This window comes from Ixodes scapularis, unplaced genomic scaffold (genome assembly GCF_016920785.2).
Source record: "Ixodes scapularis isolate PalLabHiFi unplaced genomic scaffold, ASM1692078v2 ptg001041l_1__unscaffolded, whole genome shotgun sequence".
Taxonomy (NCBI): Eukaryota; Metazoa; Arthropoda; class Arachnida; order Ixodida; family Ixodidae; genus Ixodes; species Ixodes scapularis.
In genome coordinates, this window is record NW_024610089.1 from 256,455 (window position 1) to 276,585 (window position 20,131).

Consider the following 20,131-nt stretch of genomic DNA (forward strand, 5'->3'; position numbering starts at 1 on the left):
GGTTCTTTACATCGACCGAAGTATCCGTGATGAGGGATCGCTCGAGCAGATACAACGACTCTGCAATAATGTACGGCGGTTGGCTCGGGCACCAATGTCGCTCGCGCGACATCGACAGGGACATTCAGGAAGCGCTCTCGGAGGCCAAGCAGACGGTCGCTCAAAGCGGCTATAGCTTCAATCGCGACTACAAGTATTTTATGGACGTTCTCCGGACTCTCAGAATTCAAGACGCCTCTGCGATTGCGCACTCTCAGGTTTCCGGTCTACACAGAACGCACACGCTCATGAGCGAGGCCATGTTGCAGAGGGAACTGGCGGGCGTTCGCGGCAGACCAGTCATCTTAAATTTCTTCAACGACAGCCTGATTATTCCCTCGTACAACTGGGACACGAAGCGTTTCATTTTCGCCGCAGAGGACGGTACATGTTGGGGGGTCACGGCCCTGACTAACGATATGTGGCGTCTCAAGATGGCCATCACCGACCCGTCTCACGGGCGTCTCGTGTTTTCGGCGGACGAAAACTACTATCGAGTAGGGGTATCCTTTAAAAAATTTGTTCACAGCAAGGCCATAATGGTCGACGGGCAAGAAACCAACCTGTCTCAGTACATCGATAGTTTGAATCCCTACGAAAATTACGGTTACGCGTTCTACTTTCAAGACGCCAAGACCATCCACAACTACCCCTTTCCCGACGAGCCCTTCAACCGTACCATGTGGGAATCGTCGCTCGACGGCTCCAAGTGCAACGATCGCGCCTCCGTCTACATGTTCATGTACGACGGCAAAGCTTATACGGTGACCGAGGACAACTACGTACACAGCGGCTGCGGCGGTTCCGCGGCCACCAATCAACTCGGCATGAGCGTCGAGACATTCATCGTCACGCACATTTGCGACGATAGCATACACGATACCGATCCGCAGAGAGATGTGCAGAAAGCCGAGAGTGAAGCAGACATAACCGATAACGACTCGAACGGCAACCCCGAAAGCGACGACGATGAGTCTCCCGATCTGATCGACTTTGGTTGGTACACGGCCGTGGGAGTCGTGAGCGCACTCTTTATAGGCGTCACCGCCTACTGCGGCAGTCTAATCGTCCGCGATCCGAAAAAATACGCCGAAAGATATAGTACGGTTTAGGTTACATTTTTTACTCAACACATTAAAGATGCAGTCTTTTCTACCCTATCCCGTCGTCCCTTTTTCTCGTCAGACGTTTCGTCGGGCGCTTCGTCTTCCATTGTGGTAACCCGCTCATACTCGCGGAGCTGTTCCTTGAGGAATGTGATCATGTTGGACAGGAGCGTCGTCTGATCACTCCACCACATGATCTGTTCCGTCCGTCGCGTTCTCTGGATCGCGTTGCTAGCCTGGTTAATGTAGCCGAAGACGATCGCCGAAAGCATATTGAAGGCCGTTTTTCTCAAAAACGGTATGTCCTTCGGAGTCTTTGCCATGTACAGAGCTATATACTTTGAAAACTCGTCTATGCGCGGCTGAATCTGGCAAATGATGAGGTTATCGACGCCCCTCTGCAACAGCGCGAGGTCGTTCGACTCGTTCAGGCTGTTGGGTAGGAAGAGTGTTGGCACGTTTCGTATGTGCTGTTCGACGCACTGACCGAGCTCGTCTACCGTCATCTTTATCGAGGTGAGGCTGACGCCGTTTTCGTCCGTGCGCGGCGACGACGCCCGCTGCTGAATGTCGTACGAAGTCACCTCACAGTGCACGATATGGTAGGCGTCCACCTCGCCGCTGACTCGCTCCAAATACCTTAGTATTCGGGTGATTTCCGAGTAGCGCATGGACAGGCGAATCGGCTTGGCGAAGACGACGCTAACCATCTCGGGGTACAATTTGTGATCTATCGTCTCTGTGTTTCGCATCGAAGTGGCGTAAGCGTGCACAGTCGACAGGTTGTCCACCATGACGGTGTCGTTTACGTAGTCGCCGTGATTCACGGCCGAGACGGCAACGTCTCCGCGCAAAAAAGTCCTCTCGGTAAACAGGGGCGTAGAGAGCACGATGGAGACGCAGCGAGTGTACGAGACGGCCACCCTCAACATGTGCATGGTCGTGATCCGGTTGACCACGGTCTGGTTCGAGTCGGTGTGCGAAAAGAGATGGACGAAGCTGCCGTTGCGCGACAGGACGCGTTGTATGGTGCTGTTTAGCTCCACGTTGGCCCTCAGCGAATTGTCCAGCACGTTACTGTCCGAGTAGAGCCTCCTCCGGTCGTTACGTAGCTCTTCGACGGTGCCGTAGACGGCGCCAAAGTCTGTGCTCCGCGAGTCCGAAAAGATGGAAGACAGTCGCTCTCCCAACTTTCCGTTGACCAGGTTGGCGTTGCGCGATTTTTTGGCCACCGACTCGTACCCGCCGAAACGTATCGGCGACACGAGCTCTCTCCGCACATAGTCGTCGTAGAGCATGGTGTTTGTAATGAGGTTGATCAGTGACTTGAATAGCGAGTCGAGGCAGGTCTCTCGCATTATGCTAAACGGGTCCATGCACACCCTAGTCTTGGACACGTCGGGCGATTGCAACCTCTCTATGTACTTGTTGGCCGCCTCGGAGTAGATTGAGTAGTCCAACTCGACGATGGTCTTTTTCACGATTGCGTTGAACACGATGAGAGTGTTGATGTAGTCTTCCAACTCGACTTTCCAAAACTTTGCAATGATACCCGAGTTGCGCCAGAGGACCTTTGACCTGTAGGTGTAGTTTGCGTGAATCGAGTCGGCTATGGTATACACCAAGAGGTTTACGACGAGTTGAAAGAGGAGGCATATAGTTTCCAAACGGTCCGTAACGTTCTTCATGTCCAAGACCTGAGCCACGGTGTCGTCCGGCACGACGTACGAAAACCAATGATTGAGCATTCGCAGATAGTCCTCGAGTTGTTTGTGCAGAGCGCACGACGACGGCTGCTGCTCCGGTTGGTCAGTAGCCGACGAAGATGCGTCGGCTTTCTGGTTCGTCCTGAAGGACGCGCGTATAATATCGTCACCAAAGTCCGGTTGTTTGGGATACTCACTGTCTTCGTCTTCTCCGTATTCGTCTTCGCTACTAAGCGCGTCGAATGCGTCGTCGCTAAGTATCAAATTGCTAAAGTCGGGCGCAGTAAACATTCTCGCGTAGGATTTCTTGACACCCTCTCGTTGGACCTGGTGTCCATCCGTTTCTTTTCGTACTCGTTCTTTAGAGTTTCGATGAAATTATTTATGGTAAGGCCTTCGTAGAGCTCTTCCTTCGCGCGATCGCAGACTACAGTCGGCGTCGAATCTTTGTATTCGTACTCCGGACCGATGTCTTCGATCGTAAACCCGTATACGGAGTCGGATTCGCCCCTTTCCTCTCGAGCGTGCGCTTCTTGGTGCGTGTCGAATCTGGCGCGTTTACTGCACTCCGACTCCGGCGAACGCTTTGACCGTTTATTACAATCGTGCGACATAGTCGGCCTCTTCTCCACGTCGTCGCGGTCGTCCTCGAAATCGGAGGACGCATCAAGCAGTGCCCTGTTCACTACAAACATTTTTTTAGTTTTTGTTCTGTTCGTATAATAAAAAGAAGGAGAATCATGGCCACCCAAAACGGAGTAGTCGTTCCATCCAAACAACCCTCCATCATAGCCATAGCATCCGCCGCGCTGGCAGCCGGCACAATGGGTGCAATGATTTACAAGCAAAGGGAAAAGAGTAACATGAGCACCAAGCTGAACAAGACGGCCTGTTCGGTGAGCATGTTGGGGAACTCCGGTTCCATCCTGTCCTCGAGCTGGCAATTGTGGAAGATCAATAGCGACGCTAGCAAACATCAACAAAACAATCTCGGCGGTAGACAGCTTTAAATATATATAAAAAGAGATGGCAGCTACCCGCCAAGCAGGTGCAACTCGAGACGTCCTCCCCCAGTACAGCATGCTCCCTTCGCTCGTCGGCGTCGTTTCATCGGGAATAGCGTCGGTCGGTTCGGCAACATTTGCGCTCAAGAACCGAAGCAAAGTGATAGAAACCACCGCAGATAAAACCATCTTGGGCTTGAATGTCATAGGAAACGTTTTGGACATGAGTTGTAAGGTAGCGCAGATGATACAAATCTCGTCTGCAAATAACGCAAACAGCAACAGGAGACGCTAATACTCATCACAGGTATAAATAAAAATTTAGATGGACGCTATCGAAGGAGCCGCTGGACTCGGACTCAACGGAGAAGACATGGAGATTGACAGAGAGGTCAATGCAATACTCGAGTCCATACTCGATCGCGTAGAGACAGGAGCCGTCGAAGACGCAGAGAGTGACAGAAACGTCAATTCAATACTCGAGTCCGTAATCAATCTCGAAGAGACAGGAGGCGACGAAGACGCAGAGAGTGACAGAAACGTCAATGCAATACTCGAGTCCGTAATCAATCACGAAGAGACAGTGGCCGACGAAGACGCAGAGAGTGACAGAAACATCAATTTAAGAATCGAGTCCGTAAGCGATAGCGTAGAGACAGAATCCGAAGAAGACACACAGATTTACAGAAACAACGATTCAAGAATCGGGTCCGTAAGCGATAGCGTAGAGACAGAATCCGAAGAAGGACGCGTGAAAAAAAAGAATGGAAGGTCGAAAAAGAATGGAGGGTCGAAAAAGAAAGGCGGTGTCAAGAAGAAACCGGTGGAAAACCGAGACTTTGCCATGCGTAGGTTACCCTTTGATCGCCTCGTGCGAGAATGCATGGACAATAAAAACCAGCCCAACGACGTAGTACGCATACAGGCCCGAGCGCTAGACGTACTACAAAAGGCCTGCGAACACCACATCAAGCGAATCCTGCGAAGTATCTACATCTTTTCTAGCGGATCAAAGAGAAAGACTATAAAAGAAGATGACTATCAAAATTTCACGGAACTACGAAGTTTAATGTTCAACGATACGTTGTGACAATGTTCTCCGACACCGACTTGCAGGTATTTGCGTGCAACACCGCGCACGTCTCGATCGGACTCAGAGCCACCGCTGAAATGTCGTCGTCGATGCGTCGGACGTCCTGCTCGCCAAAGAAGACCTCGTAGGGGAACACTGTCAATCTCTTGTCGAAGGGAAATAAAATTTTGTATTTGGCAGTCGCTTCCTGTTTAATTATAGAGGCCAACTCTGCCACGTTAATGACGTTGTCCTTGTAGAGAACGTCTTTGGCATTGGGCACCATCTTCATCGTGTTCTTGTCCATCAGGTAAAAACCCAGGGTCTCGGAAATGTTTTCCTTGTTGTAGTCTTTTATGTAGTCGGTGACGAGTCTGTCGTTTTGTAGCCAGCGAGCCGGATCAAACTCCCTTACCATCTGCTGCTGTACACCGACACCTCCCGGGAGCGGAGGCGGCGGTGGTGGCTGTTGCGGTTGTATTACGGCTGCGGCGACTTGTTGTTGCTGAACCATTGCGTTCAAGTGGGCGTAGTTGTTGCTCCGGCCTGGGAACTGTGTCTGGAAGGTAGAGTCGTTGTACAACAGGTCCGCGTCGGGAGACATGCTGGCGATAAAGTCGTGAATGTTCTTGACGACGCGTTGCTCGTAGTGGAAAAAGTCACTCGCGAACCACTTGGAGAAGGCCGGGAGAAACACCTTGAGCATGACCTTCTTCAAGTGCTCGTTCACTTCCTTCGTAAAATGCTCGTTGAGCTCCTTTAACTTGGCGGGTTCGGGGATCGCTGAATCGACGAGGGTAAACTTGCGGTTTCCGATGCACTGCGCGTAAATCTCGTCCACGCTACCGCTAGGTAACTTGCTGTCCCTGACTTCGACGTCGTAGTGGTGAGACCACCAGAGTTGGACGTTTGTCCTCCTCTTGGTCGTCTCGTTATAGAGCAGTTTGTAAACGATCGTCTGGAAGGCGTAGAGGTAGTCTACACACGGCGTTCCGAACCGCGAAGCCAACACTCCGCCGTTGCCCAGGGCGGCCGCATAGTTGCGTCTAAAGTTGTTCAGGGCCAAACACAGATCGACGCCTATGCCGTACATGTCCGACTTTGGTCTTCCGAGCGCAAAAGTCCTCTCCACGTGTCTACAGAGGCTGGTCCGTCCGTTAACCAGTGCTTGCGTGACCGAAGGAGAGTAGAGGTACATGAATGCCGCGACGACCCAGGTCTTTACTCCTCCGTAGGACGACGGTAAGCTGGGATCACCGCTGCAAAAGTGTCTGTCAAAACGTTTGGCAAAGTTGCAGCCCAAGAGACAGTCTCCGAGACTTTCGTTGATCACAAAGAGCTCCTGCACATTGGTGATTGTGCCAAAGGTCTGGTTGATCATGTTGGCGTATGCGAGTCTCTTTGAATCGCTGTCGTAGTATTCGGCGGGCAGTCCGCCCCACATGTCGGGTGCGTTATAGTGGTGGTAGCTCGCGGCGTTGCGCACGATCAGGGCCCAGAGCATCCGGTCCACCGTGTTGAGCGTCGAGAGCACGGGCAGGTTGGTGCTCGGGTCCATCAGGACGGAAAAGCCTTTTCCAGGCGGCAGGGTCGGTGCGCTCTCGCTCAGTTCGCCGTAAACTCGCTGGAGTCTCACGTAATGCTTTTCCCTGGCGTCGTACTGAACGCCGTCCACCACCACTATCGACAGGTTATTCGTATTTCCACCGGCACGATTTTCCTCGGCCTTGAGAAAGTCTGACTTGGGAAGCACACCGGTCGTGCCTACGTCTCGCGATTGGACGGTGGTCGACGGCTCGCCCAGTGCCAAAACGTAGTTGGTTGGCGTCGACGAGAAAGCCGTTAACCAGTCTTTGGGGATCCTGAGCGAATTGGAGGGCGAGCAGCCGGCCCAGTACACGTTGGCCAGGTTGTGTAGGAAGGCCGAAAAAGTGGGTAACGTCTCCATTTTCTTTAATAAAAATGCTGTCATACAACGTCGTCGCGCAAATTATACGCAAATGTCTGAACGAGGACTTTGTCGGGGCTCCGGATCAACCGTCGGGCATACAGAACGACGATCTGTCCGTCAAATTGACCCACTACTGGACAACCATGGTGACCGACGCTTTCACCCAAGTGGCAAATTCGGAAGTGGAACACCTATCGGGTTCCACTCAGTTTCAAAAGACTCCCGACGGCAACGTGTACGTGGGGTCGGTAAAGCCCCTGTTTACTACGATACTGGGGCCCGACGACAAACACAAGCCGCTCTTGAAAACGGTCTACTATAGCCTCGACGAACTGTACAACGTACTCGCTGCCGTGGCCGCCGGCAAACTAACCATAGCGACGTCGCCGAATCCGTTGGCAAACTTTATTCAGACCGCCATTCGAGACGACTTGCGCTTCGTGTATCCGCACTGCGTCATGCGTCGTTCAATGGCACAAAACAGGTACGCCGGTGCCATCGGCGGCGGCATATACCGCAAGTTTGTTAGACAGAGCGACGATAGAACGGCCGCCAGTCCGTTGGTCAAGTACCTGGGGCCTTCGGCCTGGCTCGACGGCCTGAGCAAGATTGCTCTCTACCGCCTTTCGATGGATCATAGCAACCTCGTTCCGCGAACCACGCGCGAAACTATGGTGAGGCGCACGGAGAGAGACGAGCCGGTTCCCGTTATAGTCGGCACGCACGAACATAACATGGCGTACGTGTTTGAGATTGGCTACAGGACCATGAACGCCCAAGTCTTTGGCCGGATCGCCGGCGGGCCAATATCCAAGCGCGGACAGCACGGAGCCGAGTTTTGCCTTTTGAACGGCATCTTTTCTGTCTGGAGCGTGATAAACACCCTGAACGAAGTGAAGCGAGGCCTCTCGTACTCGGACAGAAACACGTTCACCACTCCGCTCCGCGTTCTCACGTCAAAAGGGGCGGTACCTAGCTGGTGGTTTCTGGGCAACGCGTACATCTCTGGTAGCATCCTAGGCTTTGCGTCCGAGCTGGAAAAGGACGAGAACCTGCGCAAGTGCATGCAGTACGGCAAGAACGTCGTGGGCAATTTTAGAGACTACAGCCTCTACCTGACCAACGGAGACGCCTCGTACTCGACGGACATTCGAGACGTGGACGTAAACACAGTCGTGCGCCACGAGGTGAGATGCGTGGCGGACGGTAGACTCAACGAGTACGCCGTCTACGACAGCGGCGACGCGTCCATTTACAACAAGACCTATTGGAAGTTTCTCAGGAGGAGGAGCGGTGAAGGAGTCGGCGATTTCTACCCGGATCACGCGACGCTGCCTCCGGCCCTGAACCTGTCCGACTTGGAAATGAACTTTGTTCGAGGAAGTCGGCTGGGACAGAGGCAGTACGCCGTCGACTCCTCCGACAGCGTTCGAGGCAGCAAGAAGCTACGCTACGACATCCGGGCCATATTCGAGGTCTGTTGATAGAGAGGAAAAAAAAATGACGTGTCCCGTAAACAGAGAAAACTTGTACAAACACGCTCTCCTGGACTACATCAAGAGGCACGTCGAGGCCGTTCGCCTGCGAAACGAGGGGGACGATTCGCTGCGCGTGGTCCAGGAGATTCTGGACTTTGCCGAGGCACACCCCGACGCTTCGTTGTCTCCTCAAAAAATTATCGACGCCCTTCAGATCCTGGCTCGCAAGGTGGACGCGCCCGTGTCAGTCGGAGAAACTATGATGTACAACAACCTGATTAGGGCGAGGGACCTGCTACATCGACGCTATCTCGAGACACTGTCCGCTAAGAGGCAGAGAAGTAGTATGGTCGTCGACGACGAGAACGACGAATGGATCCCGGTAAAGTTGGAACGCCGCGAAGCCTACTTGGCTGACGAGGAAGGTGCGATTGCGCCTTTCGTAGAGGACTACGTGCGATTGGGAAATAAAACCTTCAATGTATCCGACGTTCTGCGCCAAGACCGAGACTTGGAACTTTATAGGAAAGAAATAAACGATTTCAGAAAGCGAATAGATGACTTGGAGAGCGTCTGCGACGGAACCATCGCGCACCTCGAGTCTTACCTAGACAACTTTAGTCTAGACCGCCTCCTCGTCAGGGCACCGCAGTCGCCAAACGATGGGGTATCGACAAAGTACCAGCCGCGTCTGGAGACGTGCGTGCGTAATTTCGTGTCCAAACTGCTAATCTCGATAGATTCGCAACTGCAAAGCACGGACGGCATCTTTACAAAGAGCGTTCTTTCTGCATATTTAAAAATATTGTCTGCCGCCGCCACCATCAAACCTCGCGAGGCATGACGACCACGGCATACATTCACTATCCCGAAGGCGTCGACGAAGACGACACCAACAGGATGTCGTGCAGCGTAAAGACGGTGGCGGTAGACCCGGAATCCGAAGAACCGTCCATTCGCAAAGACGTGAGCAACCTAAACATGCACGCTACCTATCCGAACCCGTACATGGAATCGATGCTCGTGGAGCTGCAAAAGGGCAATCAGCGCTGCGATCAGCGCGACGTCGAGGCATCGGAAGAACTATTTCGCCTGCCCATTTCAAACTACACGCCGCACTGCCCATTGTCGACGCAGATACGAGACGCCGCTCAGTACAACTACGAGATGATTGACTACGCCAGAAAAAACATGAAGGCCCTCGTGCGAAAGGTCCTCAACAGAATTCCGGCCGAGTACAACGTGATAGACAAGAAGTTGTATCTGGCCTACGTGCCCACCGTCGTGGAATGGCCCGCGTCTTGCAACCGCTGCCTCTACGCGCCGGTCACCGCCCGTCACAACTCGGGCTCCAAACTGTGTTTCACATGCATGACGTACGAGGACCGCAATTACACAGGCGTTGGCGCCTACCTGCCCAACGCCATACAGAAACACGCGCAAGGCATACGTCGTTCCAATCGGGAGACGGACCGCATCAAGCAGCTCGTCGCCTTTGTGTCCGACAACAACCCAAGGATCGTGCAAGGTGGCGGTGGCGAGTTTCTCGGCTACAGCGAAGACGACCCGCACCCCGTCGTCTACGACGGTACCATCAGGGAGATGGACATGATAACGGACACGATGAATCACCTGTCCAAAATTTCCAAAGACTCAAACTGGCACTGGAGCTCGCACATCGGCGGCGAGGGAGACTGGCACACGTGCGTATTTTGCGACGGAAAGTATGACGCCACGGTGTTTGCCTACCCTTGTCTGCACCCGGTGGCCTGTCTCTACTGCTACTTTAACAAGGTCACGCAGACGGCGGGCACCCTCGTTTGCGCAAACTGCGACATGCCCTTCTCGTGGTGCGCCTTTCTGCACAAGTACGAGTATCTTCCCAAAGTGAATTTCATGCGGCTCGTCACGCGAACGCAACGAGACGTGCTCAACGTGACCCTGTTTCCGCACCTTCCGCTCGCCAGGCATGCCGGAGAAGACTCGCGTGTCTCGCCACTGGACGTCAAGACCACGACGTCTGCCTGGGGGTGGATCAGGGTGTTTGCCGCTATAAAGTGGCTCTACGACTACAACGACGAGTGGAGCTTTCCCTTCAAGAGCGTTCTGACGTCGGGCGGACGTTCCGCGCTGCTCGACGATCTGGGCGCAGGCGGGCCGACGAGGGTGCCCGTCAAGCTTCGTCTTCCGATCGTGTTCGGTAACGCAAAGTGCAGCATGTACGACGGAATAAACGGTTACCTCGGGCTCCGTTCCGAACGAGACGGCAAAGCGTGCGCTCTGCGCGGCTATTTGCTCTACGTTTGCAAAGTGCTGGCCGCGTATAACGCGTGTCTGGTGAAATGCAACCTCTTTTCGAATCTCGAGATGGACGATCCGATGGGACTCCCGTACAGTCTGCACGTTCCGATCCCTGACGTGTCTGTCAGTTCGAGCATAGTGAACACGCTGAAGAACGCGGTGGAAACAAACCCAGAAGAGGCCCTGCCCTGCATCCACAACATTGTGCGCAAAGCGGGTGCCCCCCACATGCACCTGAGCGAGGACGCCGTCTACTCGTTTGCTTCCATCAAGGGCTACGTGTACGAAGTGTTTTGCGCCGTCGTCGCAAAGTACCTGACGCTCATGTGGGTCTCTCACGAAGAGAGTGGCATCCCGAAGCACTCGTGCACGCCCAACGACAGCACCTTCAAGAACAAGTTCGTGTTTACGTCGATGCAGAACTAACGGACGGTAGACAGGACGGAAGGCATCAACGAGTTTGGTGAGATCGTCTTGGACGCCGGTTACGACGAGAGACTGGTCTACGATTGGTACACGAGCGAAAAGTCGCTGGGCGAGTACCTCAAGAGCTTCTTTCCCGTCTTTCGAAAGGTGGAGTACATTGGTAGCCAGGTGCAAATCAACGGCATCCTGACTCTGTACTACGGTACTAACGACAAGGTACTAGATCCGCTGGCGGCCCGCGACTGGAACCCCATGGTGGCCGAAGACTGGGCCATGATCATGGCTCACTATCTACTCTACTCGACCGACGTAACGGTTAGCCAGACCTACATCGACGTGTGCACCGGAGGCCAGATGCGCCTGTGCTCCAACATCCTAAAGAGCGTGGAGAAGGCCACCTATACCGTCCTCGAAAGCTACTTTCGATCGGCGTTCGACTTTGGCGAGGCGGGGAACGTCGAAGACATGGTCAGGGACTGTATGACGTACGTGTACGCGCCGTACGACTACCCGCGACCTACCTTCCTGAACGCGTACGTAAAAAACTATCTACTGGGCGACAACAACCGCGTGGAGCTCCTCCTGGACACGCTTAAATTGGCCTGCATGGCTTTGGCCTACAGAGACCTCAGCGGCGTCGTTCCTGCCGACCCTTCGGAACCAATGGGCACGTACGAGCCGCTTTACAACTTTGTCCTCGCCAACGGAGCCTTCACCAAGTTGAGCGACAAATGCGTGGGCACTCTGTTGAGCAAAGACGTGGCCGTGTACGGCAGAGACATAAAAATCGAGCCGAGCAACGTGGCCAAGCGAATAGCCTCCGACCTGACCGGTTTGGACGAAAACGTCTTTAACTGCACCCTCCTGGAACGAACCCTTACGTCCTACCTGAGTTTGGTGTACGGGAAAAATACCACCGGTCATTCCAAATTGTACGTCAAGATACGCGACTTGCTAGATAGGTACAATGCACACATCGTAGCGGTCAAATAAAAAATGCCACCCAGAGCTCGGCGAGGTAGTAGGGGAGGCCGCGGTGCCGGTAAATCCAACACGTTGGCGGTCGGTAGGGCCCAGGCAGGCGACATGTCCTATCCCATACTCGTACATCGAGGAGAAGAACAGCAGCAGGCGGGACAACTACCGGTCGTCGAGTACGAGGAATTTGTGGACGATCGCAATAGAGTTCGCGTCGGCGGCGTAATAGAGATTGGCGAACGCAACATGACGCGTAGAGGACTGAGAACCATTCTCGATCCGGAACACGAACGTAATTTACACCCGACGATAAAGCGACTCTTGGACAAAGGTTATGTCATTCCTCAGATTATAATAAACAATCCCAAGTATCCTTGTCCGTCTTTTCATTCCGGTAGATACTGTAATTGCATATGCCCATTACATCCGCCACAAGCTCCCCAAGCACCGCCCGTGACGACAGATCAAACACCACCGCCACCCCACCGAGCACCACCCGTGAGGGCAGCTCAAACACCACCACCACCGCCACCGCCACCACCGGCAAAAGCGCCACCCGCGAGGGCAGCTCAAAAACCACCACCACCACCACCCCAAGCGCCACCCGCGAGGGCAGCTCAAACACCACCACCACCACCACCCATATCCTCTAATGACGAAGACGCCGAGTATCTGGTACTCGATAGTTATAGCGCCTCGTCGTCGTCTGCGTCTCCACCACCCGTTTCGTCGCCTACCCGTCCCGCAGCTAGAAAGAAAAGGGACTCGGTATTGGACGACGCCTCCGACCGCGCAATGTTGTTTACAAACGAAGAATACGGAATGATGGAGTCACCGGCATCGAGCGCTATAGAAACCCCCAGGTATTCCGGCGTGACGCCGTTTCACGTACCGCAATAAAATTTTGAACTGGCCGAAAGTAACGCGGACAAGGTGGAAGCCATCAGGCGACAGTTTAGAGAAATCTTGGGCCCTATGACGATCGAGACCTTAAACCATTACACGGTAGATCAGGATTTTGCCTACAAACTCGAACGCGCCTTTGAGGAACTCGGCGCGGTGCGCCAACGCGAATTCCTGTACAAGGCGCACGTGGCAGTTAAGCGCATGACCAGGGTGGACGTGGCCTTTCGCAACGTGATCGAGTTTATAAATTTTGTGCTGCGCCGAGACGACTACAGGGTCATGAACGTCGTGTTGAAAGACAACAAAATCGATGTCGAGTGCTACGAACGGGTCGACATCGTGGAGAAGCAAATCTGCAAGCGGCAGTGGCGAGTCGAATTTAAAGAAAAGTATGGACGAGAACCGAGCCTGGCCGAGGAACTGTCCAGAGATCGCGACTTGAACGCTCGAGCGTTGTGTGATGCGGTGATGGATTACGAGGGAGGGCCCTCGATACTACAATTATAAAAATGATGGAATCGGACTCGCAGAAAAAAAATATTGAGAAAATTCATCGAGGACTTTGTGATTGGTGAAGACATTTGGGAACGCACTGCCGTCGTTTATAAACCATATCAACACCTGTACACGGGCGACGTGTTGCGATACTTGCGGATTCAAACGGCCATCCGAATGATCATGGACGACGAGCAAAAAAAACCTACGAGAGCCCTATGAGACGCTCTGTTTGAAAACATATCCACGTTCGTTCGTTTCGAGAGAATGAAGAATAAGCGTCGACGGACCGGCGCCTGCCGGACAAAGAAGACGGGTGAGGGATTTTATTCCCTGACAAAAGTCCCGGACATTAGTAGTCTACCGACAGACGTGCGATTGGAAATTGAGAAGTCCTTTACTCCTAATCCGAAATTGAAGACTCAGCTAAATAACCTTCTTCTGAGAAAGGCGATCGTACAATACTGTGAGCAGCGTCAGTACGACATATCGCAGTACCCGACAAACGTTCCGGCCAAACGCTACAAGTTTAGAGAGATACCCCGCGACGTCCGCGAACACTTTGAAAAGGGAGTCGCCACGCACAACTCTGTCACCAAGCACCCGCTTTCGACAACGTTTCGCGAAAACGCCATCGCCGTCAAGGTCTCTTCTTACGTGAACAAACTCAAGAACAAAGAGCGTCTTCCGACGCGCGTTCCAGAAAATGTCGAGGCTCTGTTGAGAGGCATGGCTTTTAACGAGCAAATAAAAATGGTCAAATGTTCCAAGTGCGGTTTCTCGAAACGAACCGCCAGAACAAAGTGTTCGAGATGCAACAGGAACGGTCGTAGACTCGATACGAGAAAGCCGTATCGCCTCGAACATTTCACCAAGGAAGATCAAAGGCGCATTCTCGGCTCCATGCGGGTTAAACGAGGACAGAGTCCAACCTACCTGAAACTTTTATTAGGGAAACTAATTCAGGCCTTTGCTCGCAAACACCGACTGCCGGCGTCATGTCCGATCAATCGAGCCAGGCACGCGCTGATAACTCACGCGATCCTCGACAAGATTCGACCATCGAGTCAAAGAACGAGGAGGAGTCGTAGCAAGAGCGTCGCGCGGCGGAGGACTAGGAGCAGGAGCGGAAGCGTCGCGCGGCGGAGGAGCTGGAGCGGAAGCGTCGCGCGGCGGAGGAGTAGGAGTAGGAGCGTCCTCTCCTCGGGTCGAAGAAGAGGAAGGAAGAGGAGTCGCAGCGTCGGCAACAGGAGGAGCCGTAGCATTTTCATCAACCGAGGCCGACTCGGTCGCAGCGTCAGTGTCGGTAGGCGAACAATGTCCAGAAACGCCAGCAGCGACTCCAAGTACATGTATCCCGTGTAATAAAAAAATGTATCAAGTGCGCGTGGATTATTCCTTCGACCAACTCCCGCCGAGCCTGCTCAGGTTTCTCACGAGCGCTCACGAGGGGTTGCGGTCGGACAAGAACCGTCTCATAAAGCGTGCCAACGACGTGATCAGAGACTTTCAGGTCTTTAAGATGCACAAGCGCAGCGCCCCAATTTTCGTCAGTCAATTTCCAGTTCACGTGTTGAATGACATGTACTCGATAGTGCCCGTGCGTAACAAGAAGGGCGACGTCATGTGCGGAAGGGAGTACGCCGAAACGGCCAAGGCTATTCGATCTAACTCGTTCTATCCCGTGTTTAAAGCGAGAAGCGACGGCGCAGCCCTGTTGGAAACCAAAGTCGGTAGGACCACCGGAGATAATCATTCGCCCTACGTTTCGGGAGTCTTGGTGAACGTAAACATTGACAAGATATCTAGCAAGTTTCACGACGTGGTCACCAGCCGCTCGATCAAGGTGGGGCAGTGGATCGACGTGATTCGCGACCCACCGCCGTCCTTTCTGGAAACCATAGTCGTGGCCTACGAGATGGTCGAGCTAGGCGAGTTGTATAGGACAATAAACGGCGACTTTACAAACTTGCCCACGCACGACACGTATTATTCCGACAACATCGTGCACCGACAGTCTGGTGCAAAGTTTCGTCCAAACGCGCGCGACAACGTGCGAAAGGAATTCAAGTATCGCGTTTCCAATCACCCCAACTACAGGATCGTGGACGACTGGGAAAAGAGACCGCTGGGTCCGTCCACGGATAGCTTCTTCCATTCGACCGGCGGAGGCCGCTACAAATCGACTCTGCGTACCAGACGGACGGTGTACGAGACAAATAATAATAATAATAATGAGCCCAAGTTTCACGGAAATTCGGACGACGACTACGCTGAGCGCAACGTGGATAGCGACGACGACGCTGAAGACGGTGACGACGGTGACGACGACGTCAGTGACGAGATCAGGCGCTACAAGTACAAGAGATACTACACCGAAAGCGATCACATTATGCGAGCTTTGCGCAACGTCTAGTACGTGTCTTTTTTGAAATAAACAAACAATCATTCGAGAGGCTTTATTTTTCTACATACACAAAACGTACGTATATATACGCGCGCCTGCCGAAGCGCGTCGACAAACGTAGAACATGACCGGAGTAGCATCCAGCGTGTCCAAAGTGTTTCGCGAGGCCACCAAGTTTGATCAATCGCGAACCTTCGACTGGAGCAGAGTAGTGGCCAACGTTTATTCGGAAGACTCAAATGAGGAAGAGTTTGAACGAGAGAGGGTCGTCCTGTTCTCCGAAATTTGTAAACTTTCTCATGTGTCCGCGAACGCTCTGACCGTTTTGGACCTTGTCGACTATCCGACCTTGGAGGTCGCACAATTGTTGTACATTGTTTGTACGTATACGCACCTGAAGACCATACTTCTGAGGAACGCCCCCCTATTGTCAAACTCTGCTCTACAATACTTGGCGACCTACGCTCAATCTCTCGAACATCTTCAAATCAGCAACAACGGTGGCCGTATCAGGAACGAGGGATTGATTCATCTGGCTCCTTTGCGTCGACTCAAGAGTTTGTGTCTGACTGGAATAAGAAACGCCAGTCGAGCTGTCCTTCGAGTGATATTGCACAACAACGAATCTATATACGCTATCTTGGTGATAACGACGGAACTCTTCGCCTCTAAAGATAACGTGACGCACTTTGTCTTTTGCGCTTCGAATCAGTTGAGTCAGGAAATGTACGATTTTGTTTTTTGTACCGAAACGTTATCTCCGTTTTCAGATAGCGAGTGAGGGTATATATATATATACTCGCACACGACGCTACGACTACCCCATAACCCAAAGCGACAATGGCTCGACTAGACAGGTCCCCATCTCTCCCGCTGGCCGACACCTGCGTACAAGTGTTCGCTCAGTCCAGAGTGTCAAGCGTGGTGGATTGGAAAACAGTGGTGCTTAGTATATACCACGAAGAAGAGGGCTACGCTTGGGACAACGTGGAAGGGCAAATTCACTGTGCGTATACAGAAATTTCAATATTAAGAAGCTTTCCTACGCACATCACATTCTTGGAGTTGGTGCACTATCCAATGCTGCGAGACCGCCACGTCAGTGATTTGGTTCGTTTCTACCCGAACATCAAGACTTTGCTCCTACGTCACGCACCCGGCTTGACCAACGACTCTGTAAAGTGCTTAGCGGACGGTGTACCTAATTTGACTCACTTGCAGATGGGATCGTGCTATCACCTAGACGACGAAGCCTTGATGTATCTCGCAGAAAAGAGGATCATCGACGTTGGCATACGGAGCCTCTGCATGACCGGACTCGGATTTATACGCCGAGAAACGCTTCACTAATTTCTCAACGTGCATCGAAGACTGACGGCCATCCTACTCACCGCTAGAGACGTCCCCAACAAGGACGTCTACCTTGGTGAATACACTTTCTGTACTTCTAGCACAGTGCCTCCGTCACTAAGAAACATTGCGTCAACCGACCTAGACGTTATCGAAGGTGTGGACGGTGTTGTGGGTGACATCGAGTACCAAGACCTCGACAGTGACGACGGTGACGGTGACGACGGCTACAGTGACGACTACGACAGTGACGCCGACGAATATCTCGAATCGGACGACGACAGAATGCTGGGTCCAATCGTCCTAAACACCTTCAACTACGACGAAGGAGAAGACTCAATTGGCGAAGAAGACGAATAAGTTATGCTTTAAAATAAATATTTCGCGTGATTATATTTTTGAGTCACGAATCGTTCTTTTGCATGCACACTACACTAGTGCCAGTACAAATAGTTTATTTAATGAATTCGATACATTCCACTCACTACAGATTTACAAAGGCAACACACAAATTGCTCTCTCGAATTGTAAATCATGGGAAATAGACAATTTAAACATAACGCGGCGTGGGCACAGGGCAAAGTAACTATACACACCGGACAGTTCATGCAGACGACGCAAATCGTCGTGGACGGATCGGACCGCTTCATGGAGATGCTCGTCTTGTCGATGCGCGTGGGATACGGACGTCCTACGCTCGCCGCCGAAAACGAATCGCTGTTTTCGAGAAAGGACTTTAGCTTATTCGGACAGGAAAGATCAAACTTGGAAGTGGCCAATGCCGTTATAAAGTCTAGGCTGTATTTGTTTGAGACAAACTCAATGTCCTTGGTATATTCTAGCAACCAAAATAAATCGCTATTTCTATACACGTCGGACACCTCCTTGGTGTAGGTTACGCTCGCGCACAATCGAAGATAGGGGCAGCGAGGGTTGTACTTGGCGTGTTCCTCGACTGGGTCGTCGTAGTCGGCTTCCCACGAAAGCAACCGAAGTCCGCAACAAAAGCATTCCACGGTCCGATCGGTCAGGTAATAAAATCCCGCAGATGCCATGTAATCCACGTCAAAGACGTCTTCTTCTTTCGGCCGAGCGTCGAAGGAGGCGAACCTCGCAGTGTAAGTCTGAAACTCGGGCCTAAAGGCAAGCGCTTGTTCGGTCACCACCGCCGAGACGTCTGGACTCAGCGTGCGTAGCGGTGCGTCACAGTCGGATTCGTGCAGTCCTTGGGGAAGTGTTTCGTCCGAGGCCACGATAGTAGAGAGTTGAGTCTTTTGCTGGCACATCGAGCAGCTGAGAATCCGCTTCTCCGGATCGTAGGCGAGTCCTGCCATGGCAAAGTCCTTGGGTGTGGGGGTACTGTTGCGCAAAGGCCCAGTCGCAAAAGTTTTAAAGTCGGACATCACCTTGGCCACAGTCGGGTCGTGGTCGAACAGTCTCCAGTAGAAAGACATGTTCTTAAGCGAAGTAGACTCTACAAATAAAGTCGATTTTGAGTCTACAGGCCTTGCAATGTTTGAATAATATGGTGCAGTCGAAACACGACAAGCAGTGTCCGCACGGCAAGTAGGCAATGTTAGCCGGAGCCTTCATGCATACGATGCACCTCTTAGTTGATTCGTCTCGTGACTTTATAGCGGAATAGTGCGTATCACTGATCGCGCTATCTATCACAAAGTTACCCCACCTACCGATAGCCTTGTGATCGAACGAAGGAAGGGCGTTCACTGGCTCAAACAGAGCGTGACTGCCCAACGGAGTCGCCTTGCTGCTCCGAATGGCACTCACCATCGCCGATACGTTCAAGGGATGCGTCAGGTTGGCCGTGTACAGAGTACTCATAGTCCTGTTGCGGAACTTTGGGTCCTTGACGAGATCGTCGATCTCGGGAAAGTGAGACGCCCAGTACATCTCGCTCCTGTAAAACTTTTCGACTGCATCGTGCACGTAGTAATAGGTCTTGTTCACTCGTAGAAACACGCAATTGGGGGACCTGCGGGCGTGTAGCAGCCACGGATCGTCTTCTTCGCAGTCGAGGATCGAAAATACTTGCACCCCGCAGTAGAAACAAACGATTATGCGGGTCACTATCTGTTCGCGGGAGAGGTAGCCCTGCTCGTCGTCGTGCGAGCAGAAAAAGCCGGCCTTGGCGAACGCAGGGCCTCGAACATCGTGAAAGGTCTTGGCTCGAATGTTCTCGTCGACGTATCTCTTGTAGACCGGGTGAGAGTAGCTCGGCAAGACGGACACGACCTTTGCTACGTTCAGCCGCGGGTCCCTGTACTGCTCGAGAAACTTGCACGGCATTCGGCGGTGAAGGTCCATCGGGTGAAACGTGAGCGTCTCCCAGTCCTGTTCGGCGACTTGAAATTTGCAGTGCCGACAGTAGATGTGTTTCCGGTCAGCGCAATATTCTAGGCCGGCATAGGCAAAGTCTCGAGGCGTGGCTCTGGTGCGAAGTCGCCATTCGGCGAACGTCTTGAAGCGACGCACGACTTCCTTGCTTATGGGATCCGTAACGAGGTGCGCCATAGCGACGATAATGAGAGGAGCTCTCTACTCGGTGCGCAATATATATTCTCTCCATATCTAGGTTGACCTCGACTGGGAGCGGAGTCGACCTCCCATAGGCGGTAGCAATTTTGTTTATTATAAAAATGTCTGTCGCAGAAAATTTTTTAGACCTGTTGAAAAAGGGACGATGTCAACACTCGGTGAATCACGGAGACGTCACCGATATTTTATTACCCGTATTCGAACAGCAGGAAAATCGAAACGTGTCGTACATGAAAACTGGCGGTAAATACGTGCCCACGCTCCCAAACGACACGTCGACCTTACTCGGCTACTCGTCCAAGAAACTCATGCAGCACATTACCAAGGCGCGCGCGACGCTCCTGACCAACGACGAT

The 20,131-nt window shown here is 52.6% G+C and overlaps 2 protein-coding genes across 2 annotated transcripts; both read right to left on the reverse strand.

Moving 5' to 3' along the window:
* Positions 1-17,677: 17,677 nt before the first annotated feature.
* On the reverse strand, positions 17,678-18,673 carry LOC120844842 (baculoviral IAP repeat-containing protein 7-B-like). Its single transcript, XM_040216795.1, has one exon. It carries the CDS (start codon positions 18,671-18,673, stop codon positions 17,678-17,680), a length of 996 nt encoding a protein of 331 aa, XP_040072729.1.
* Positions 18,674-18,677: 4 nt separating this feature from the next.
* LOC115308931 (E3 ubiquitin-protein ligase XIAP-like) lies at positions 18,678-19,751 on the reverse strand. The gene has a single exon (XM_040216796.1). It carries the CDS (start codon positions 19,749-19,751, stop codon positions 18,678-18,680), a length of 1,074 nt encoding a protein of 357 aa, XP_040072730.1.
* Positions 19,752-20,131: the final 380 nt, after the last annotated feature.